The sequence below is a fragment of the Stegodyphus dumicola genome, chromosome X1 (assembly GCF_044657685.1).
Source record: "Stegodyphus dumicola isolate Sdum_Otavi_A_Nest chromosome X1, ASM4465768v1".
Classification (NCBI taxonomy): domain Eukaryota; kingdom Metazoa; phylum Arthropoda; class Arachnida; order Araneae; family Eresidae; genus Stegodyphus; species Stegodyphus dumicola.
This window is the reverse complement of record NC_140780.1, coordinates 34,755,697-34,781,079: the sequence shown is the minus strand read 5'-3', so window position 1 is coordinate 34,781,079 and position 25,383 is coordinate 34,755,697. Positions and strand designations below refer to the sequence as shown.

The window sequence follows — 25,383 nt, the reverse complement described above, 5'->3', positions numbered from 1 at the left end:
CAATACATACATGTAATCATTCTATGTAACACAAATATCATGTAATATCTTGAGGATATTGTCACCATAATTTCTCAACCAGTTGAAAAAGAACTGTTGTTGCAGAAGGGGAAGTGATGGAGCCAACAGATCACATCTCACGATATAGTTCTGCACTCTAAATCACTCAGGCCGTCATTAAGACACTCGGCACCAATTTAAGTAGTGGCAACATTGGCAAGTGGTTAAGTGGAAGACGCACGTTAACAGTTCTACATATGCTATACGTGTCTCCGAGTAATGGAGCTATCCTTGCTTAACTAACAGCCGACAGAGATTCTGTAGGAGTAGGATTCGTCGTCGAATGAGACTATCGCCATACTCGCAAAGAAGATATACCAACCTTGCAACTCCTATTTTGGGAGGAAGAAGTTAATTCTGAGAGAATGATGTTAGTTAAAATTCGCTAATACTTATGTAGATTACGATTCTGTATGCATACATTCATTGATTACTTCACATTTTCATTCCAGGAAATGATCCTGTGAAGCTACGAAAAATGGCGTTATGAAATCCAGCAAACTCGTAATATAGCATCACTCGACAAGCATTGTCATATTTAATGTAGTATTTCTATTTATTTAGCATTTAATTTTAACCGTTACGCATTTTAGAACATCAGATTCATATTCTTATATACACCGTGTATACAAAAATCTTTATGCAGCCTTTATTTTCGCAACCATTAGTCGTAGGTATATATATATATATATATATATATCCAATTGAAGAAATGCTTCAAATAAGGAAAAATATTCATGTTATGACATATTTTTAATTAAAAAAATTCAATTCTGTAAAAATTACAAACATCTGACTAGTGTACTGCTTCCAATCTCTGCAGTTATGTTTAGTACATGCTTGTTTTCATTCTAAAAAATAAAGCACAGTATTATTTGCGAATCCGGAATCTTAGAAGTGTTGAGTGAAATATTTGACTTTCAGAAATAAAGTTTAATCAAAATTTGATTTGATCATGAAGCATCTGACACGGACCTTTCGACAGATTGTGCCTTATATCAATATACATAACTGCTATGCAACTTTGGTTCTTTGCATTCTTGATCGTTTTTATCAAAGCAAATTTTCCAGCATTTCTGCCAAAAACTTCTGTATGCTACAATTTTAGATTTACTCAGTGTATTTAGGCTTCACATGTTTATTAAACGAATGGTAAAGCTTCGTTAAAATTGTTTTTCCATCATAACAATTATAATTTAATATGTATTGTTATATAAATTAAAGCGTATTGTGATAATTTTTGTTTTGATGTTAATGTTAACTAAAATATTATCAGTGTCATTTCGTTTCCTTTATTTGAAGCCAGAAATGTTTATAATGTAAAAACAAAAAATATGTTTGTATTTTCAGATGTTTATGGTATGAAGATAACCAACTGTATTGTGAAAGATGGTCTTAACTGGTCCGAGCAGCCTCTTATTAATAATGATGGGTATGTTTTGTTAATGATGATGGGCATAATTGTTAATGATGATGTTAACAATGATGATGTTAATAATGATGATTTTAATAATGATGGGTATGATAATTTGTTATTGATGATGGGTTATTAATAATGATGGGTATGTTTTGTTATATTGCTAATTTGAAAATTAAAAATACTACAGTATTTTAAAAACTTTTGTATACTTTTTAAAACTTTATTATTTTTCTTTGTAAATGTAGGATTTGACGTTTTTAGTTGCATCTTAAAACGCATAGTATTTTTAAGCATAATTTTAATAGTTCCGATAAAAAATACTTAAGTCGCTTTTTTGGAATATGTGTAGTGAATAAATCCATACTTGTTGAGTCCTAAGCTTTAACTGCCTAACGGCAGGTTGTGAGTTCTGTTTCGACCGTAAAAGCACAACAATAATTGTGTAGTCTTAATGAAGGATGATTAATTACGACCCAATTGTAATGAATTAACTATGGCATAAAGTTGAACAAACGGGCGGAGACAGGTAAATATCCCAGTTTTGTTCAAGTAACACGAATACAAAACTATTTAGATTAAGTGAATTATATGGAAAGTAGCAAGCACTAGTTGTTCTCTGTAGCTGTTATTTGAGATGATCGTTGGACCAGTTAACTCCAGTACCGAATCAGTGTTTGGTCGTCAATTTTGTGGTTGAAAGATGTTCAAAATCTTCTCAAATTCTCCGTCGGCTGTCATATGTGTTTGTAGAACAGTCTGCAGCATTTCCACCAGCATTTAAACACTGTAAACTATTTGTGAAGGTCTTAAATCTCTTGAGGATGACTCTCTTGAAGGTTGGCTGAAAGGTGTTATTATGAGTGAATTCAATACATAAAACACAGGCAAACGATTTTTAACGATCTACTAGTTACTTTACATGGGTACTGTTTCATGCTGTTTGCTGACAGATTTTGGGAAACCATTCACAAGGGTCGCGTGGGATTGTGCAATAAAGGTAACATTTTGCAGCATGATAACACAAGATTCCATAGGGCCGTAGAATCGATGAAAGCATTTTCCTATCCCCTCTCTGACTCATTTTCACAAGGAGAGTTTCGAGCGGAAAATTTTTCATACAAATGTTTCATATAAATGATTTAGACAACTCTTCGACGGTTCAGAAACCAACAACAAAATTCCACGCTGCCGAAATGTAGTCCAGATAGAGGAAAATGTGATGCAGTGGCAGGGGACTACGTCGAAAAATGGTAGAGGTAATTCCAGCTTATATCTCAAAGTTGGTTTGGACAACAAGTTGGTCCGTATATTTACTGGGCATCCAGAAGCTCGGGAAAATGTTTCAGCTATATTATTTGGAAAAGGCGCTGTTATAACACTACTTGGGGGCAGGCATGCAGCTAATACTTAAATATCTGCACTTGAAATCTTCGTTCCTCATTTCCATTACTCAGAAACAAATTCATTAATTTAAGCTAATTTTCCATATTTATCCCCAAGGTGGAGAGAGCTGGAGCAGAAAGGGAAAAAGAGTTTTATATTAAAAATACAATATTGTTAGTTGAAATAAAGACTATGCCTTGCTATGTCTGAATAAAAATAACCTCACAAAACTGATTTAAAATTTCTCTCAAATGCATTTTATTGTTAAATATCTTAAAATATTATATTTTAACTGAACACTTTAAATTTTCTGAAACTACCAATGTTATTTAAGCATTAGAGTATCTGATTTTGATTAATTTTACTTGATTTGTAGTTGTCCTATAGATGAGGAGATTATGGGACCCTTCGAGTATAACAAGAATTTAACTTCAGCCCACGTTACATATCCTGCTCACAAATTTCCATTCACATCGTCAGTCTACTACCAATGCAATGTGAAACTGTGCTTTAGAATGCACGCAGGAGGCTGCGATGATGTGGTAAGTCCCACTAATAGATTTTATAGCTCTTCAGTATATTTATTTCTAATATTTCATTCGCAACTTTGATTAGAGGTGAGAAGTTTCTTGTATTAAGGTGTTTTAAACTGTTGTTTAACTTGTATTAAACTGTTTCATGGTGAAAAGAAAAACGATCTTTGTGTTTAAGTAGAGAAGAAGAATTCGTAATGGTACCACAAAATACCGTCTATAGTTAAAGCCGCAAGTCAATTACCCTCACGTTAGACCATGTGGTTCGTTTCTTACAAATGTATAGTTTAATATCTGAGTTACTTTACTATATAATTTGATAATATGTAATTTGTAATTTAATATGTGAAAGGTCCGAAATTAATAAGACTGAATTGTCTTACCATTTGTTCCTACTTTCCTACCATATATATATGTATTCCGAAATAATATCTTTCCAGTGCCTTTGATAATTCCAAAATTCAAGCTCAAATAAACTGTGACTGATTTACTAAGAACTCACTTTCATTCTTTGATTTTTCTCTGGCTGATTTCAATTTTTGACTTATTTAAGCGTTATTCTAAGAGTTCTGTTTTTCTTCAAAAATTGGACTTCTCAAATTAATACTGAATATGTAGTAAATTATTTCATTGTCATTTTAGCCACCTATATGTGACGAAACTGGTCATAACGTCCGTCGACGTCGTCGTAAGAGACAAAACGAAGTTGAAGATGTGGGTAATCTTCAAGACTTGCGATCAGAAGACAGAGACCGAAGCTTGGAAGTCTACTCAGGACTATACGTAAATGAAGTTGATGAACTCGAGGACGAATATGGTTAGTATATTCATGGAAGCTGGCTTCATCTTAACTATAGCATAAATTCTTGTTCTTTATGAGGGTAGAAACTTTATGTTTGGGGTGAAAATGCTTTATTAAATGAATTTTGAAAGGCACTGCATATGATTTGTTGCAAAAGTCTCTATATTTGTAATCAGTTGTTTAAATCTATTTGATCTATTTATTAGAAGCTAATATTAATATTAGTATTCTATATGCTTTCACTACACATTAAATAGAAAAAGTGAATTATTTATGTTGGTGTGACAAGCCTTTTTCAATTATAAGTTTTATTTACTATAGTTATATTCATTTTGTAAATCCGTTAAATTACTTACATTAAGCTAAAATTGACATGCTTTATAGTATTTCTAAAAGGTTACAAAATAAGTATTGTACAATTATATAAAATTCAGTATTGTGCGTGAGTACTTTTGTTGTAAAAATGATGCATTTTGTAAAATATGAAGATATTTTATGCTAAAAGTATATACATTGCCTCGAATAAAGTGTACTTTAAATTCTATATGTTGAAGAAAAAAAAACAAAGTAGTTAACTAGAATTTAAAAAATACAGTTGAACATAAATAGCTGCACAACTAAGCAAATTTCTCATTTCAATATAGACAACAATAATTTTCAAAACCAAAGGGCAGAAGATTTTAATGATGCAAATGCTTGCAACATTTATAGTTTAAAATGTAAAGTACAACTAGATGAGATTTAAATGCATAATCATAGAAGATGAAACTCAACCAAACATAATGTCAAAAAAATTGCAATAAAGAAATCTTGCATTGCTATTCAGTGAAACCAAAATTTCGAATTTTTTAGTTTTAATATTAACGATCTAAGTACTTAACTTAAGTTTGTAACCGTATAAATTAAGGACTGTTAGTTGAAAATTCTCCTTGAGAAGTTCATTTTTGTCAAGATCAAACGGATCGGAAGTTTTCCAAATCTTTGTTATTATCGAATGTTTCCAAATGGGGAAACAATTAGCTCAAAATTATTTTATTTATTAAGCATCACAAAATTCCATCTTTTGTTATCACTGTAGAATCATATTTAATGGATAAAATTGGCAGATTAATAGCTGTGACCAAAACACTTGGATCATATTTTAAAGAATCGTGAAGTAGGTTCAGTGCCCACAAGTGAATGCGAGGTAAGATTGTTAAGTAATGGTTGCCGGGTTCTAGTACAAATCCTACTGAATGGGCTGACTGCATGGAATTTTCAGGGTTCAGCACGCCTAACATGAACTCATTTCTCTTGAAACGTCTTCCAAGACTAAATATTATATCAAATTGAAGGCATCCTTTCCCTTAGACAGATAAATTCCCATGCTTTGCCATAATACAATTAATCCAAATCGATAGACCAATTTCGATAAATGTTTAAAAATGGTTCAGGCTACAAAAAGCTTAAAATATCATTACATAGTTAATGTAAGATTGATTCAACGCAATAAAGATTATAACCAAATTTCGAAAAATCATTGGCAGTCTGTTACGGGATGATTGATCTATTGATTCGTAGCCTTTATATTTTTACCTGCTGACAGCGTATATATTTCGTCCATTAAGTAATAATTATAAAGTAGCTTTTCAAAATGAATGGAAATTTTCACTAATCGTGAGCAGGATATTTGCAGCTAAACATCCCCCCCCCCCAAAATGTTGCTTATTATTTAAGAAACAAGTTAAGAAAGAAAATCATTCATATAATTTCCGCAGACCTAAAAAATAAGTGGTGGTTAGAATCGAAATACTGTCCTTTAATTCTTAATATCATCATTGCGAAATTTTAACGTTTGTATTATCAGATAGAAAGGGAAATAATTTTACAAATGCACTTTATTTCCTGACACTTAACGCAATTTATCCACTTTTGTCGATTTTCCTTAATTCGATCAATTCTTTGGACTATTATATCTCCAGCAATTTTATATTTACGACGTCACGAATCTAGCCGTTTTGGTGAATTGAAAATTCAGAGGTTAGAAAATTGACCTTCCTTCCTCTTTTAAAACAAGGATGGTCAAAAAATATTAATTAGGTGCTTGTATTTTATTTACTATAAAATACAAGCACCTAAGTAATATTTTTTAATGTTTATTACTTTGATAACCTGAAGAAATTTTTCTTTTCCTGATTTATTTATTTAATTTAAATTATTTGAGTATGCACGAGAGCTATGTCTAAACGGAAGGATATCTTCTTGGAGGACGTGCTGAGGCAAAGTAACTCTTATTCATATCACATACGGAGAATAGCACGACGCTATTTTCTTGACCTGATTTTATTGAGGCCTTTATACAAAATTGTTTCATACTCACTGGACGGCAGTATCTTATTATCATTTCTAAATGCTGCGTATGAGAATTGATGATTATTTAAATGAAACTATGCCTTTGACAAGAGGCAGCAAGTCTTTCAAAGGCTAGCTCAGTTCGAAAATGCGTTAAATAATTAAATTCAAAGGGAAACATTGCATCTGTGTATGAGTATTTTTTTATTGTCAGTAAATTTCAATTCTTCTGGGACTGAACTCATATCTACTATTAATAGCTATGTGAATTATTTATATTGCTGATTATGGAGTACTATATTATTTTACTTTTTCTCCCATAGAAATTCCATCGTCTCTTCCGGCCCGCTCTGATGATGAATTCTGTGTTTCGACAAGAAAATTCGCCATTGGTATAGCAATCGCTGGAGTCCTGTTAATGCTGGCTGTTATTCTTTTGGTTGCATGTATCGTACACAGACGTCGTAGGAGGAAGGGCTCCTCTACTGCTGGTTCCTCCATATATTCTGGCCCATATTCCAACCATGCTTACAGCAGAGATTAATTTGTGATACGGTCTGCAGGCCAGGCTTGTAATAACATTTCGTGTGTATCCTTCTAATTCAGGGTCAGCGAAGTTATCAATATTAGCTTCAAAATGATGGCTGCGGAAATTATTTTTCTACAGAATGCGATAAACATACATACAGTATCAAATGTATCTGTATATTATGCTTTTGCTCTGGACCTAGCTTGGGTATTGTACTTCTAATTGTAATAGGAACAGCCTCATTTATAAATAACATAAATTCGTTTTCATGCCACTTTTTTATGACCTTAATGATTTTCACTAAATCTTGGAATTACGTAACTAAGAGCTTTGATGAGCTGAAATCATCAGTAATACTTAATAAGTTTTTCACTAGGTGTCGTATGTGTTTTTTTTCCTTGTGCGTGCTTCAAAGTACTGTTCATGTGAGTGGCATAAAGTTTTGCTTGTGTACTTTTGTGTTACTATATCTTCGTTGTACATTTATTTGTCTTTTGTGCGCAGCAGAATGATGTTAAATTATTGAAAAACTGTTCTTCTTCTGTTATTTTGTTCAATATTATATTTAGGAAATAGGTGGAAATGAGATGAGATGTTTTTTCTGGAATTAATATTTGTAGTTATTTCTTTAATTGGTAATATTGTCTTTTAATGAATGTTTTTGCAGGCATCTTATTCGTGAAACTCCTAAATTTATATTGCATAGTTATAACAAGATACGTGCCGTGAATATTTTTCGGAATAATTGATTTAAGAATATGAGTGCCAAATCATTAACTGCGTTAGTTTTTAAATGTTAAAATTGCCAAAGCTTTTGTATCAGAGACTGCCTTATTTATCTCTTTTACTCGCAATTTTTGCACCCAAAATTTCGCCTTAAATTTGAAATTCGCCTTAAAAGCATTTACAGACGTCAGGAGCGTAATTTGAGTGTAATCAATGTCTTTCGATGTACTTTGAAAACACTCACATTCTTAGAACATTTTATAATTTTAATAATTAACATTTCTCATAGAGTAAGGTTTGTATTTATCAGCGATGATCTGAAATGAAAGATTTTAAACAATCTGACAGATCTGTAACTAAACTAACTAAACTTTACACAGACTAAATTTGTGTAGAGTTTTAGTGTTGCTAATAGCACACACATTTGATCACTAAATTTGGCATGCAGAACATTAATATAACATTATAATCATGTATCTTATTAATATTATATAGACGAGAAGGATGATGATGATCACAATCAAGTTTTATTACTGAACTTTTATTACAGAACTTTTATAACTTTATAAATTTATGTAATTGTTCATTTGCAAATTCTCAAGACAATTTCAGCATGTCCAAAGCTTAATTAATGTAAGCATGTATAAGCACTTCCTATCTTCTTCAAAATATAATGTCTCAACCTTAATATTAGAGTAAAATCATAAAACAAGTTACAGAGTATTTCACATCCTTTAAGTAAAAGTCATAACTTGTTAAAAATGTGGAAAATTCCACATTAAAAAAAACTTAAAGAATTATTTTAATTAAAAAAGCTTATATATTTGAAATATATAATATTAACAGCATACCCTTAAGTGTACGATGTTAAGACTACATTTTAATTCAGCATCTGCAATTTATTTTTATGGTGTAGGAATAAATGCTTTTTAGCGTATGCCTCGTCCGAGATTGTCAATTTAAGTTTAACAAGAGAAGGTTAGTTGACGACAGAGTCAGCAATAAATATAAGGAGCACTGGATGTTTTATAAATTTGACTTAATTTTTGGATAATGAGCATTGAAATGCAGTCCCATTAAACTCCATTTACGGTTTTAATATACTTTTTAAGCGAGTTTAGGTGATCTATCCCGAGCTTCTTCTATAAAATTATTGAATGTTCTCTCGAAAACTAACCTTCAGTCTGAGATTCTTGAGTATAGACGGGAGGCATAAATTTTTCCAAAATATTATTTTGAATAAAACGAGAAAATTTACTTCCAAAATTATTTTGCATATTGTTTAAATTATAAGTTATGTTTTTAATTTATTTTGTCTTTAGGTATTTTCTTAAAATTTAAGATATTTTTCATATTTATCTCACATCTTTGAAGTAAACATATAATGGAACTTAATTCGTTTCTCTTAAATGTTTAAATAAAAAATATTCATGGTATTTAAAAATGCGTAATTATTCCAATAGGTAAAACTATATACACTATTTAAAATTATATTTTTTTCAGATAGGGTAATCAGACAATCACACAGTTTTGCTCTTTCATGTCCTCTAATACGGAAGAGACAACAACGGCGAGAAGCGTGTTAAGTTAGGATTGGTTTTCTCTGAAAAGCGAAAAAATATTTCCTTTTCTTTTTCTTTTAAGTAATATTTGTTTTCTTTGTGTATATTGAAATGACCCGCCCAATAGGCAGCTAAGTCAAATGGTGATGGAAACAACCTAAGATTAGTAGAATAGTAAATACTCATCGAACTAAAACGGTGGAGGAAGATTAATAAAGAATTAAACTGAGAAAATACAACTGATGCCATGTTTTCTCCCCACAACATGTTTCACTTTCAAATATATAAGCTTTTTTAATTAAAATAATTCTTTAAGTTTTTTTTAATGTGGAATTTGACACATTTTTAACAAGTTATGTCTTTTACTTAAAGGATGTGAAATACTCTGTAACTTGTTTTATGATTTTACTCTAATAAATGTGATACTAAAATGTTAGCCTATATGTGTACTTTACTGAGTCTTGGTTCATTTTAGATTGTTTAACGATGTTTAATGATAATTGATTTAATGCTTATTTCTCTTCTTCTCTTTATGCTAATTTGTAATCAGTCGTTTTTGCAAGTTTTAGTCTAAAGTATTGTAACACTATCAGTTTAAGTATTATTTAAAGAGCGTGTACTGCGCTTTCGTGGAACATTAATACAAATATTGGCATTACTTGCAATTTTCAAATAAGATTCTGCTAAAAACGAAAATTGCCAATGTTAAAATTACAATGTTTTTGTGTGAGAGACTGCCTTATTTAACTCTTTTACTCGCAATGTTCGCACCCAAAATTTCGCCTTAAATTTGAAATTCACCTTAAAAGCATTTACAGAAGTCAGGAGCGCAATTTAAGTGTAATCGAAGTCTTTCGATGTACTTTGAAAAAACTCACATAATAAGAATATTTTATAATTTTAATAATTAACATTTCTCATAGAGTAAGGTTTGTATTTATCTTCGATGATCTGAAATGAAAGACTTTTAACAATCTGACAGATCTGTAACTAAACTCTACACAGACTAAATCTGTGTAGAGTTTTAGTGTTGCTAATAGCACACACATTTAATCACTAAATTTGGCAAGCAGAACATTAATATAACATTATAATCATGTATTTTATTAATATTATATAGAAGAGAAGGATGATGATGATCACAATGAACTTTTATTAGAGAACTTTTATAAGTTTATAAAATTATGTAATTATCAATTTTTAAATTCTCAAGACAATTTCAGCATGTCCAAAGCTTAATTAATGTAAACATGTATAAGCACTTCCTATCTTTTTCAAAATAAAATGCATCAACCTTAAATTTAATAGCATACCCTTAAGTGTATGCTGTTAAGATTACATTTTAATTCAGCATCTGCAATTTATTTTTATGGTGTAGGAATAAATGCTTTTTAGCGTATGCCTCGTCCGAGATTGTCAATTTAAGTTTAACAAGAGAAGGTTAGTTGACGACAGAGTCAGCAATAATTATAAGGAGCACTGGATGTTATATAAATTTGACTTAATTTTGGGAATATGAGCATTGAATGCATTCCCATTTAACTCCATTTACGGTTTTAATAGACTTTTTAAGCGAGTTTAGGTGATCTATCCCGAGCTTCTTTTATACAATTATTGAATGTTCTCTCGAAAACTTACCCTCAGTCTGAGATCTTTGAGTACGGACGGGAGGCATAACTTTTTCCAAAATATTATTTTGAACAAAACTTGAATATTTAATTCCAAAATTATTTTGGGCCTACCAGCGGCCGAGCGGTAAAGTCGCTGAGCACTGGTAGTTCGGTCCGTGGTTCGAAACCCTCGAATGGGCTGGCTGCATGGGCGTTTACGTGGTTTTCTCCATGTGTAACGTGTATACGAGTCAGTTTCCCTTAGAACGTCCTCCGCGAGTGCATCCCTTCCCTTAGGTAGATAGCTCTAGTGTGCTTTGCGTTATTCTCCATAATCCAATCCAAAATTACTTTGCATATTGTTTAAATTATAAGTTATGTTTTGAATTTATTTGTCTTTCGGCATTTTCTTACAAATTAAGATATTTTTCATATTTATCTCAAATCCTTGAAGTAAACATATAATGCACTTAATTCGTGTCTCTTAAATGCTTAAATAAAAAATATTCATGGTATTTAAAAATGCGCAATTATTCCAATACGTAAAACTATCTAGAGTGTTTAAATTATATTTTTTCAGATAGGTAATCAGACAATCATACAGTTTTGCTCTTTCATTACCTCTAATATGGAAGAGACAAGAACGCCCAGAAGCGCGTTAAATTAGGATTGGGTTTCACTGAAAGGCGAAAAAATATTTCCTTTTCTTTTTCTTTTAATTAACATTTGTTTTCTTTGTGTATATCGACATGACCGCCCAGTAGGCAGCTAAGTCAAATGGGGATGGAAACATCTTAATATATGTAGAATAGTAAATATTCATCAAAGTAAATTGGTAGAGGAAGATTAATAAAGAATTAACCTGAGCAAATACATCTGATGCCATGTTTTCTCCCCACAACATGTTTCACTTTCAAATATATAAGTTTTTTTAATTAAAATAATTCTTTTAGTATTTTTAATGTTAAATTTTCCTCATTTTTAACAAGTTATGACTTTTACTTATGAACTGTAAGAGCATGTGAAATGCTCTGTAACTTTATTTATGATTTTTCTCTAATGTATGTGATACTAAAATGTTAGCCTATATGTGTATTTTACTGAGTCTTGGTTCATTTTAGATTGTTTAACGATGTTTAATGATAATTGATTTAATGCTTATTTTCCTTCTTTTCTTTATGCTAATTTGTAATCAGTTGTTTTTGTAAGTTGTAGTGTAAAGTATTGTAACACTATCAGTTTAAGCATTATTTAAAGTAAGATTCTGCTAAAAACGAAAATTGCCAATGTTAATATTGCAATGTTTTTGTATGAGAGACTGCCTTATTTAACTCTTTTACTCGCAATGTTTGCACCCAAAATTTCGCCTTCCATTTGAAATTCGCCTTAAAAGCATTTACAGAAGTCAGGAGCGCAATTTAAGTGTAATGTCTTTCTATGTACTTTGAAAAAACTCACATTATTAGAATATTTTATAATTTTAATAATTAACATTTCTCATAGAGTAAGGTTTGTATTTATCTGCGATGATCTGAAATGAATGATTTTTAACAATCTCACGGATCTGTAATTAAACTCTACACAGACTAAATCTGTGTAGAGTTTTAGTGTTGCTAATAGCACACACATTTAATCACTAAATTTGGCATGCAGAACATTAATATAACATTATAATCATGTATTTTATTAATATTATATAGAAGAGAAAAATGATGATGATCACAATGAACTTTTATTAGAGAACTTTTATAACTTTACAAAATTATGTAATTATCAATTTTCTAATTCTCAAGACAATTTCAGCATGTCCAAAGCTTAATTAATGTAAGCATGTATAAGCACTTCCTATCTTTTTCAAAATATAATGCATCACCCTTAAATTTAATAGCATACCCTTAAGTGTATGCTGTTAAGATTACATTTTAATTCAGCATCTGCAATTTATTTTTATGGTGTAGGAAAAAATGCTTTTTAGCGAATGCCTCGTCCGAGATTGTCAATTTAAGTTTAACAAGAGAAGGTTAGTTGACGACAGAGTCAGCAATATTTATAAGGAGCACTGGATGTTTTATAAATTTGACTTAATTTTTTGAATATGAGCATTGAAATGCATTCCCATTTAACTCCATTTACGGTTTTAATAGACTTTTTAAGCGAGTTTAGGTGATCTATCCCGAGCTTCTTTTATAAAATTATTGAATGTTCTCTCGAAAACTTACCCTCAGTCTGAGATCTTTGAGTACGGACGGGAGGCATAACTTTTTCCAAAATATTATTTTGAACAAAACGTGAATATTTAATTCCAAAATTATTTTGGGCCCACCAGCGGCCGAGCGGTAAAGTCGCTGAGCACTGGTAATTTGGTTTGTGTTTCAAAACCCGCGAATGGGCTGGCTGCATGGGCATTTACGTGGTTTTTTCCGTCTGTAACGTGTATACGAGTCAGTTTCCCTTAGAACGTCCTCACGAGTGCATCCCTCCCCTTAGGTAGATAGCTCTAGTGTTCTTTGCCTTATTCTCCATAATCCAATCCAAAATTACTTTGCATATTGTTTAAATTATAAGTTATGTTTTTAATTTATTTGTCTTTAGACATTTTCTTACAAATTAAGATATTTTTCATATTTATCTCAAATCTTTGAAGTAAACATATCATGCACTTAATTCGTGTCTCTTAAATGCTTAAATAAAAAATATTCATGGTATTTAAAAATGCGCAATTATTCCAATACGTAAAACTATCTAGAGTGTTTAAATTATATTTTTTCAGATAGGGTAATCAGACAATCATACAGTTTTCCTCTTTCATTACCTCTAATATGGAAGAGACAACAACGCCGAGAAGCGCGTTAAATTAGAATTGGGTTTCACTGAAAGGCGAAAAAATATTTCCTTTTCTTTTTCTTTTAAGTAACATTTGTTTTCTTTGTGTATATCGACATGACCGCCCAGTAGGCAGCTAAGTCAAATGGGGATGGAAACATCTTAAGATTTGTAGAATAGTAAATATTCATCAAAGTAAAAAGGTGGAGGAAGATTAATAAAGAATTAACCTGAGCAAATACATCTGATGCCATGTTTTCTCCCCACAACATGTTTCACTTTCAAATATATAAGCTTTTTTAATTAAAATCATTCTTTTAGTTTTTTTAATGTTAAATTTTCCTCATTTTTAACAAGTTATGACTTTTACTTATGAACTGTAAAAGCATGTGAAATGCTCTCTAACTTTATTTATGATTTTTCTCTAATGTATGTGATACTAAAATGTTAGCCTATATGTGTACTTTACTGAGTCTTGGTTCATTTTAGATTGTTTAACGATGTTTAATGATAATTGATTTAATGCTTATTTTCCTTCTTTTCTTTATGCTAATTTGTAATCAGTTGTTTTTGTAAGTTGTAGTCTAAAGTATTGTAACACTATCAGTTTAAGCATTATTTAAAGTAAGATTCTGCTAAAAACGAAAATTGCCAATGTTAATATTGCAATGTTTTTGCATGAGAGACTGCCTTATTTAACTCTTTTACTCGCAATGTTTGCACCCAAAATTTCGCCTTACATTTGAAATTCGCCTTAAAAGCATTTACAGAAGTCAGGAGCGCAATTTAAGTGTAATGTCTTTCTATGTACTTTGAAAAAACTCACATTATTAGAATATTTTATAATTTTAATAATTAACATTTCTCATAGAGTAAGGTTTGTATTTATCTGCGATGATCTAAAATGAATGATTTTTAACAATCTGACAGATCTGTAACTAAACTCTACACAAACTAAATCTGTGTAGAGTTTTAGTGTTGCTAATAGCACACACATTTAATCACTAAATTTGGCATGCAGAACATTAATATAACATTATAATCATGTATTTTATTAATATTATATAGAAGAGAAGGATGATGATGATCACAATGAACTTTTATTAGAGAACTTTTATAACTTTATAAAATTATGTAATTATCAATTTTCAAATTCTCAAGACAATTTCAGCATGTCCAAAGCTTAATTAATGTAAACATGTATAAGCACTTTCTATCTTTTTCAAAATAAAATGCATCAACCTTAAATTTAATAGCATACCCTTAAGTGTATGCTGTTATGATTACATTTTAATTCAGCATCTGCAATTTATTTTTATGGTGTTGGAATAAATGCTTTTTAGCGTATGCCTCGTCCGAGATTGTCAATTTAAGTTTAACAAGAGAAGGTTAGTTGACGACAGAGTCAGCAATAATTATAAGGAGCACTGGATGTTATATAAATTTGACTTAATTTAGGGAATATGAGCATTGAATGCATTCCCATTTAACTCCATTTACGGTTTTAATAGACTTTTTAAGCGAGTTTAGGTGATCTATCCCGAGCTTCTTTTATGCAATTATTGAATGTTCTCTCGAAAACTTACCCTCAGTCTGAGATCTTTGAGTACGGACGGGAGGCATAACTTTTTCCAAAATATTATTTTGAACATAACATGAATATTTAATTCCAAAATTATTTTGGGCCCACCAGCGGCCGAGCGGTAAAGTCGCTGAGCACTGGTAATTTGGTCTGTGGTTCGAAACCCGCGAATGGGCTGGCTGCATGGGCGTTTATGTGGTTTTCTCCGTGTGTAACGTGTATACGTGTCAGTTTCCCTTAGAACGTCCTCTACGAGTGCATCCCTCCCCTTAGGTAGATAGCTCTAGTGTGCTTTGCCTTATTCTCCATAATCCAATCCAAAATTACTTTGCATATTGTTTAAATTATAAGTTATGTGTTTAATTTATTTGTCTTTAGGCATCTTCTTACAATTTAAGATATTTTTCATATTTATCTGAAATCTTTGAAGTAAACATATAATGCACTTAATTCGTGTCTCTTAAATGCTTAAATAAAAAATATTCATGGTATTTAAAAATGCGCAATTATTCCAATACGCAAAACTATCTAGAGTGTTTAAATTATATTTTTTCAGATAGGGTAATCAGACAATCATACAGTTTTGCTCTTTCATTACCTCTAATATGGAAGAGACAACAACGCCGAGAACCGAGTTAAATTAGGATTGGGTTTCACTGAAAGGCGAAAAAATATTTCCTTTTCTTGTTCTTTTAAGTAACATTTGTTTTCTTTGTGTATATCGACATGACCGCCCAGTAGGCAGCTAAGTCAAATGGGGATGGAAACATCTTAAGATTTGTAGAATAGTAAATACTCATCAAAGTAAAATGGTGGAGGAAGTTTAATAAAGAATTAATCTGAGCAAATACATCTGATGCCATGTTTTCTCCCCACAACATGTTTCACTTTCAAATGTATAAGATTTTTTAATTAAAATCATTTTTTTAGTTTTTTTAATGTTAAATTTTCCTCATTTTTAACAAGTTATGACTTTTACTTATGAACTGTAAGAGCATGTGAAATGCTCTGTAACTTTATTTATGATTTTTCTCTAATGTATGTGATACTAAAATGTTAGCCTATATGTGTACTTTACTGAGTCTTGGTTCATTTTAGATTCTTTAACGATGTTTAATGATAATTGATTTAATGCTTATTTTCCTTCTTTTCTTTATGCTAATTTGTAATCAGTTGTTTTTGTAAGTTGTGGTCTAAAGTACGGTAACATTATCAGTTTAAGTATTATTTAAAGAGCGTGTACTGTGCTTTTGTGATACTTTAATACAAATGTTGGCATTACTTGCAATTTTCAAAAAAAATTCGGCTAAAAACGAAAATAGCCAATGTTAAAATTGCAATGTTTTTGTATGAGAGACTGCCTTATTTAACTGTTTTACTCGCAATGCTTGCACACAAAATTTCTCCTTAAATTTGAAATTCATCTTAAAAGCATTTACAGAAGTCAGGAGCGCAATTTAAGTGTAATCAAAGTTTTCGATGTTCTTTGAAAACACATTATTAGAACATTTTATAATTTATTTATACATTTTAATTCAGCATCTGCAATTTATTTTTATGGTGTAGGAATAAATGCTTTTTAGTGTATGCCTCGTCCGAGATTGTCAATTTAAGTTTAACAAGAGAAGGTTAGTTGACGACAGAGTCAGCAATAATTATAAGGAGCACTGGATGTTTTAGAAATTTGACTTAATTTTGGGAATATGAGCATTGAAATGCATTCCCATTTAACTCCATTTACGGTTTTAATAGACTTTTTAAGTGAGTTTAGGTGATCTATCCCGAGCTTCTTTTATAAAATTATTGAATGTTCTCTCGAAAACTTAACCTTCAGTCTGAGATCCTTGAGTACAGACGGGAGGCATAACTTTTTCCAAAATATTATTTTGAACAAAACTGGAATATTTAATTCCAAAATTATTTTTGGCCCACCAGCGGCCGAGCGGTAAATTCGCTGAACACTGGTAGTTCGAATCCCACGAACGGGCTGGCTGCATGGGGTTTTTCGTGGTTTTCCCCATGTGTAACGTGTATACGGGCCAGTTTCCCTTAGGAAGTCCGCCACGAAGGTATCTCTCCTCCTAGGCAGATAGCCCTAGTGTGCTCTGCCGTAATTAAATACACCACCACACCACACCTTAAATGTTTAAATAAAAATATTCATGGTATTTAAAAATGCGTAATTATTCCAATAGGTAAAACTATCTACACTATTTAAAATTATATTTTTTTCAGATAGGGTAATCAGACAATCACACAGTTTTGCTCTTTCATGTCCTCTAATACGGAAAAGACAACAACGGCGAGAAGCGTGTTAAGTTAGGATTGGTTTTCTCTGAAAAGCGAAAAAATATTTCCTTTTCTTTTTCTTTTAAGTAATATTTGTTTTCTTTGTGTATATTGAAATGACCCGCCCAATAGGCAGCTAAGTCAAATGGGGATGGAAACATCCTAAGATTAGTAGAATAGTAAATATTCATCGAACTAAAATGGTAGAGGAAGATTAATAAAGAATTAAACTGAGAAAATACGTCTGATGCCATGTTTTCTCCCCACAACATGTTTCACTTTCAAATATGTAAGATTTTTTAATTAAAATAATTATTTAAGTTTTTTTTAATGTGAAATTTTCCACATTTTTAACAAGTTATAACTTTTAATTATGAACTGTAAAAGCATGTGAAATACTAAAATGTAACTTGTTTTGCATGTAAAAGCATGTGTAACTTGTTTTATGATTTTATTCTAATAAATTTGATACTAAAATCTTAGCCTATATGTGTACTTTACTGAGTCTTGGTTCATTTTTGATTGTTTAACGATGTTTAATGGTAATTGATTTAATGCTTATTTCTCTTCTTCTCTTTATGCTAATTTGTAATCGGTTGTTTTTGTAAGTTGTAGTCTAAAGTATTGTAACACTATCATTTTAAGTATTATTTAAAGAGCGTGTACTGTTTTTCGCGGAACATGAATACAAATTTTGGCATTACTTACAATTTTCAAATAAGATTCTGCTAAAAATGAAAATTTTTTTTAAATAACTTAATTACGTTTATCAAATACAAAAATGATTTAACTTGTAAATAAGCTAATTTAATTTATTATATAAGCTATGTGTATTTGTATGGCCAACGTCTGTAGACGGTTTGGGCCCACCATTGAATAAAACAGTTTTCTTGATTGCTGTGTAGCAGTATAGGGGCCATGCTACTATGATTTCTTTAGAACTTGGGTATACTTGTTGGCCGAGCCGAGTGATGGATGGGTTTGATCTGATTGGCACGGGAATGTGGGTTGATATTTAATTTTTTTAAATTTAAACATGCGGATAAGGAAAGAATTATGCTTATGAAAACTTTTGGCTGAATTTATATTGTGTTTGAACAATAATCCAAGCTTTAAAAGCAGTTTTAATATGTAGGTACAACAAATGAAATAATGCAATCTATGAAATGAAGAAAATATGAACACAAAATATTCTAGTTATAGCAAAAGAGGGAACCAAAAAAAAAAAAAAAATGGAAACTTACGGCTGGATATACGTTAAAACATCGATTGTACAAACTATTTCGGTACTTTTCCGTTTCGCCGGCGCAAATCTCGCCAAGCAGACTTTATTGGCGACAACATACAGTATACACGTAAAAAATATTAAAAAATGTTAGTTCTAAGAATTCTTTTTAAAAAAGAAGGCATAAACATTTTAATATCGCTTAAAATTTTATAAAAAGCCAATAAATAAAGACAACAAATTTGTAAAAAGACATTAAAAATTTACTATGCTTTCATGGTTCAACATCCTGATTCGCCGGTTCATATCACGTGACCCCAAGCGATCTCATCTCACGTAAACTACTCTACAAAAATCTAATGCTCTTAGTAATTATCCACATTAATTTCAAGTTAAATCTTAATTTGGAACACAAGTTTAAATGCAAGAAATATTTCAATTCGTACGAATAGCTTACTCAGAAATTATGTAAAACTGCAGTGCTTTACTTCGCTAATGCATTCTCATTAGAATTGATGAATTTAACCCTTGACTTTACCTTTTCTATATTTTTCGGCTTCGGGTAAGTGCTGTGATTGCATCCTAATTAACTTAATTACCGAAAATTGCCTTAAACATAAAACTGAACTATCTGGTAAAAATTATATGTAATGATATGCCAGTATTGAAAGAAACAATCAATCTGATAAGAAAAAGCTGCGACTTGTTTTGAAAATGAGGCGTAAAAGGTTACCAGCGAGAATATTTCGTTTGGCATGGGTTGTACCATTATTGGCGACTTTATCGCTTGCGCCGGCAAAACGGAAAAGTACCACTATTTCATTTAAATTAGGGCTCTAGATAAAGTGATCCATAAGAGTTTACAGTGAGATAAAACATAATACACCTTTTTTAAAATTGATATGAAGTGTTGTTTATTGATACAAGTGTCTATTCCAGTCATTGTTAATGTTCAAAATGCAGCAGCATCTTAAACATTAGAAGATGTATTATGGTAATGGAGCTTTAAATATATATTGTACTTCTATAATAACAGTAAAAAGGAAACAAAAATACTGAATCGGTTTAAATGTATTTAAATTCAAATATAAAAAATTGCATAAAAATTATTATTATTAAAAATTAAATAGAAAATAACACTTATTTATCATAGTTTTTTTTACTTTAAAGCTCACTTACTTGGTCTAAGTAATTATTTATGTCTTAGTTTCTATCAGGTTTAATTAATTTGTTTCACAGCTCATCGACACATGTAAATCTAAACGAGGTTTTATTTATTTCTTAGAGAGACTTTGCGTGTGAGATTTAAAAGTGAATTTTTAACCCAGTTATTAAAAATACAACTTATAAATGGCCAAAAAATTTACGTAAAGTTAATAAATTAGGCTAATCTTTGGAATATGGTAACATGTAGTTTGGCGACATTTTAGTAAGATGATAAAGGTTACTAGGTAGGACTTTAGCAATAATCTGAGAAGTACACAGTTCGAATCACAGATTATTTTGTCTCAGAGAAATGAGAGATCATGAGACATGTCAGGTGACATTTTCCGGAAAATTCCGATCGTGATTTTAGCTAATAAGCACTTAGAAACAATTTCGCTGCTAATGTGCAGAATCGCCCACTTATTTGTTTGGCGCTTTTTACAAGAGTAAGAAGAATTGGATTTTTGTCAATTTTCTTTGACTTTTTAAGTGAAAATAGGTCGATGTGTACATGGATAAAGTCAAGAGTGTGCGCAATGCCATTTTTGTGCAATTCTGGGATGTTTTTTTAAGTGAAAATAGGTCGACGTGTACATGGGTACCGCGCATGTGCAATTCTTAAAACGCGCGAAGCAGTGGACGATTCTGCACTTTCTCCCAATTTCGCACCTAATCTTCGTCATGATTAAGCACTTTTGTTCCATAAAAGATCTAGCATTCGGCTAGCAGATTGTTGGAAAAAATGTTGAGTTAAAAAAAAAAAAAAAAAAAAAAAAAAACTAGCAGATTGCTGTAGCAGGGTTGGTCGCCAACTTTTCGCCAAAAAATCGCCAAGTTACCATTCGTGGCAGATTTACTGCATATGATGCCACACTTAGTATTAATGTGACAATATTAATATATAGGGATAATATTATGGAGCGCCTCAAAATATTTACAGCGGTAATTTTCATCTTTGTGCTGTTAAAATTGATTACAATTGATATACCTGTTCTTTTTTTCCCGTTTTTTGAAAATATTTCTTCTCAGGAATATTTTGGTGTGCCACGATAAGGGAATGTAGAATTACGTTTTAAAATCCCGTGGAGTTCATTTAAAATTCCGAGAACACTTCAAGTAATGAGATTTCTAGGAAATGAAAGTCCTTTAACCTAAGTCCCTTTCTGTTTTCTCTTGAAAAAGCATAGTGATTTCAAGCAGTTTTTAATTAACATCTTTTAATGATTATCTAATGTGTTTCTTGAAGACTGTGTTATCAAAACATTTTAATTTTGTATTTATATTTGTAAATATTGGAATTGAAAATTTTGAGGAAAAACATCCTGCTGGATTTTTAAAAATTAGCTTGATCTTTTGATTCGTATCTATGTTTGCTGCGAATTGCTTCGTAAGTAACTTTTTCTTTTTTATTCCAAGAGAGTCTCAGTATTGGCTGTACACATATACAGTAAGCGCGCAAAAATAAATTTTATGCAATATCTGCATACTTAGAGACAACGTTATTTCGGGAGATTAATAATTATGACATCCTAATTCTTTGCGAATAAACTTCATTGTTTAAATCAGTCTTTTAGTTATTTTATTTACAATCTAAATTTCAGACAAAATATTAAAATTTATGTAAGCTGTTCAAGTATTACTAGACATTTTTATTAACAAGAAAAGCTTCTACATTTAAAACAGTAAATTATTCTAACTGAAGTTTTCTTCATTAGACTCTCAGTTTGTACCTAAAGAAAAGAGTCCCCTTTCAAGTTCCCTTCTTTTTTACACCTTCACTTTTTTTAAGCAGTTTTGAGTTTTTTCTGTTTTGAGTTTTATAATGTGTGCTTGTGATAATGAACGTCTTGGATGATGTGGCGACACACCTTCTCAAAGCTCTCCCCCCCTCTTCTTTCATCATGGGAGGTAACGCTTTGGACTATGCTAATTTTTCTTTCTTCCATTTCTTCTACTTTTAAATCTTGCATTTTTACTCCGGACATCTTGCTTCTTTTTTATGGGAACTAGCAGCCTGTTTTTCTTTGCAAATCCTTTAGTAAGAAGTTTAATTTAAAATAAAGATTTCAAGAGCTAGCTTAACATCACTGGTGTTACTCATAAATTCGTGGCTACTGTACGATTGAGTAGGTCATTATGACTTGTTGATTCCCTTTCAAAAGTTTTGCTTTCCAAAAACCTCCAGAAAAACACATAGTGGATTAAAGGCAGGTGATGGAGAAAAGCCATAGCCTATAATATTAGTTCCAAATTTAATTCTTAAAAAATCCAGTGACTTTGAGGATTATGTTTTCTGGAGTACTATTATGCTTTAAACCACTATTGGCAAATACTTTAGTGAGGCATTTTCTTGTCAGAACCGATACAATGGTCCATTTAATATTTTAAATTTAATTTACGTGTACTTCTAAAGAGCTTAAGTACGATTAAAAATGAATGGCCCATTCAGAATTTCGTTTCATAATCGGCACTAAACAGTTATCAATTTTAAATCTTATTAAGGAATGTTACACATTAGTAAATCACTAAAATGGATCATTGAATGACTTTAAATCGAAACAAAAAAAGACTTCCATTTGTCATAATTAATTTTTAACTGACTTTTAGAGGAAGGCAATTGTTCAAAAAAAAAAAAAAAGGGGGGGGGGAAATAATATAGTACACTCTAATTACAAATATTTCCTACCCGGAACTGAGACAGATGTCAAATTCTAAAAAGAAGATTCCAAATCTTTCATTTAAATTCAAATTTATTAATATTTACATCTGAAACCAAAACGAAAGCTACAACTCAAAAAACAAATTCATTTAATACAGATAACATTTCCACACAAAAGAAAAACTAATCATTAAAAGTCTCTAAAATTACATCTTGTTCAAGAATGACGTCATATTTCATGGAGCTCGTAATAATTTTTCCTTTAAGCAATAAATTTGATTTTCTAACTGTAAAATCCTTAAACATTAAATTTCTGGGTCAGTTTTTGTTGTACAGAAGGCAAAAGTTTTGTATTTTACGTTTTATAACAATAATAAAATTTTCCTAAATATAAGTATAAGGACCGGGAGAGTAATATAAGTTGAATTATAGTCATATAATTATACGAAATATTATATAATAATTATTTCCTAAATATAAGTTGAATTTTGTAATTTTTACAAAACTAATTTTTAAAACTTTTAAATGACAATGCATGACCATATGCTTCATTTAAAGGACTTTTAAAGGCAAGGGGAAGGTGATGTCTATCACCAACGGTTGCGAAACTGAAAGCCTAGTAAGGACTTTGTGCACTTGATGTAAATATATATATATATGGTAACTTTAAACAACTTCAAACTGCCCTCATTTTGCGACTTAGTAGAGTATAGTTACGTTTTTAGAACAGGTATGGGCTACCAAAAAAGCAAAAAATATCATTATCAACGAACTGTGTTAATGTTGTATCTCAAATATATTTCTAAATGGCACTCCGTTACAAATTTTGGAAGAAATAAACATGTTTGATGATCCAGTTTGCATTTCATAAATTCATTAAATGGTTTGGATTAGTTATTATGTTTGTATATTGGTCATCTCGTTAGTTGAGTAAGAAAACTAAATTATTATTTTTTATGTAAAAGACTCATATTAAGTTGGCAACATAGTTCAAATGATTTTCGTTTAAGTTTGTCCGCTAAGCTCTATGTTTTCTTTCTTTTACAATACTACTCCTAATAAAATCAGTTAGCGATCATAATGATAGTTAGAGAAAAAAACTGTAAATCAGAAGAAAATGCTTGGCTTTCTGTATTAAAAAAATGCTTGGTACATCTTACAGTACTTAAAAAAAAATTTTATCACAGGAACATACTTTCCATTATAAACATTCTTCAGTACAAACATTCATGCATGCTATCTAATCACATTAATTATAAAGCGCAATGCGTTGTTAAGTTTCATGCATTAACATTCATGCATGCTATCTAATCACATTAATTATAAAGTGCAATGCGTTGTTAAGTTTCATGCATTAACATTCATGCATGCTATCTAATCACATTAATTATAAAGCGCAATGCGTTAAGTTTCATGTATTAACATTCATGCATGCTATCTAATCACATTAATTATAAAGTGCAATGCGTTGTTAAGTTTCATGCATTAACATTCATGCATGCTATCTAATCACATTAATTATAAAGTGAAATGCGTTGTTAAGTTACTTGAAATAAATTTTTATCCTCTTTTTCTGTTTACTGCTTTTAACTGTTTTACTGCTTTTAAAATTATATGAGAATAAAGTCTGATAGAGCCCATCATGTTATGCAAAATGTTGCATCCCTCAACATAGCAGCCCCTATGAAACAGCTCCTTGTAACGGCATTTAGTCCGGAGCTACTGATTGCATATTTAATAAGTGCCTATGTCTTACTCCTTGTAACGGCATTTAATCCGGAGCTACTGATTGCATATTTAATAAGTGCCTATGTCTTACTCCTTGTAACGGCATGTAGTCCGGAGCTACTGATTGCATATTTAATAAGTGCCTATGTCTTACTCGTTGTAACGGCATTTAGTCCGGAGCTGCTGATTGCATATTTAATAAGTGCCTATGTATTACTGCCCGGCTTTTACGATTACTTATTTAAAGTCCCTGGGGTTTTAGTTATGTGGCTATTTGAAGTTCGGGGTTTAAATCAGTTGTCTGTCATTATCACAATTAGAAGATGTTATTAGCGACGAAGTTATTTCCTTGCTGCCGCATATTGTTTAGTGCATGGGGAAATGGCACTTACAAAATGTGATTTCTCGTAATAAAGGACTCATTGAACACTTGACAGTATGAAAAACTGTGTATTGAAGAAGTTTTACAATGTTCAAGCGAACGTTCTTTCGTTAAACGTTACCTGAAAGGATAACATTACAGAAACATTCTATATAGGCAAAAAATAAACGTTTTTGTTGTTGCTCAAACATATTTGAATTCACTCCATAAATTTTGGTACAACAGCATCTTATGTTAAATCATCTATGAATTATTTTAAAAAGTCTATTGATGTTTGTTGCCTCCTGTACTTAATTGCTGCAATAAAATTGAAGAGCAATTATTTTCCTGCAAGCTATAGAAGACAAATGTGAAAAGTGTGATGTTCAGTAAAATATAAAGTTACTTAAGTGAACTATACAAAACTGTGAGCACTAGAATAAAATATTTGTGCATGTGAAACTTATAAGTAAAAGTCTTTATCAGAAATTCATTATTAATTCTTATATGTGAAAGCCTTTATCAAAAAAATAAGTAAATACAACAAGTAGTCA

The 25,383-nt window shown here is 30.9% G+C and overlaps 1 protein-coding gene across 1 annotated transcript in view; it reads left to right on the top strand.

Annotated features, from left to right (window-relative positions):
* Positions 1-18,132, top strand: part of LOC118189710 (cuticlin-1-like) — a 128,557-nt gene extending 110,425 nt beyond the window's left edge. Inside the window, exons 7-10 of the mRNA XM_035360369.2 lie at positions 1,411-1,492; positions 3,240-3,405; positions 4,039-4,213; positions 6,853-18,132. Of these exons, the coding sequence (XP_035216260.1) occupies positions 1,411-1,492; positions 3,240-3,405; positions 4,039-4,213; positions 6,853-7,073 (644 nt within the window). The 3' untranslated portion in view covers positions 7,074-18,132. The remainder of the gene's footprint in view (positions 1-1,410; positions 1,493-3,239; positions 3,406-4,038; positions 4,214-6,852) is intronic.
* The last annotated feature ends 7,251 nt before the right edge of the window (positions 18,133-25,383 follow it).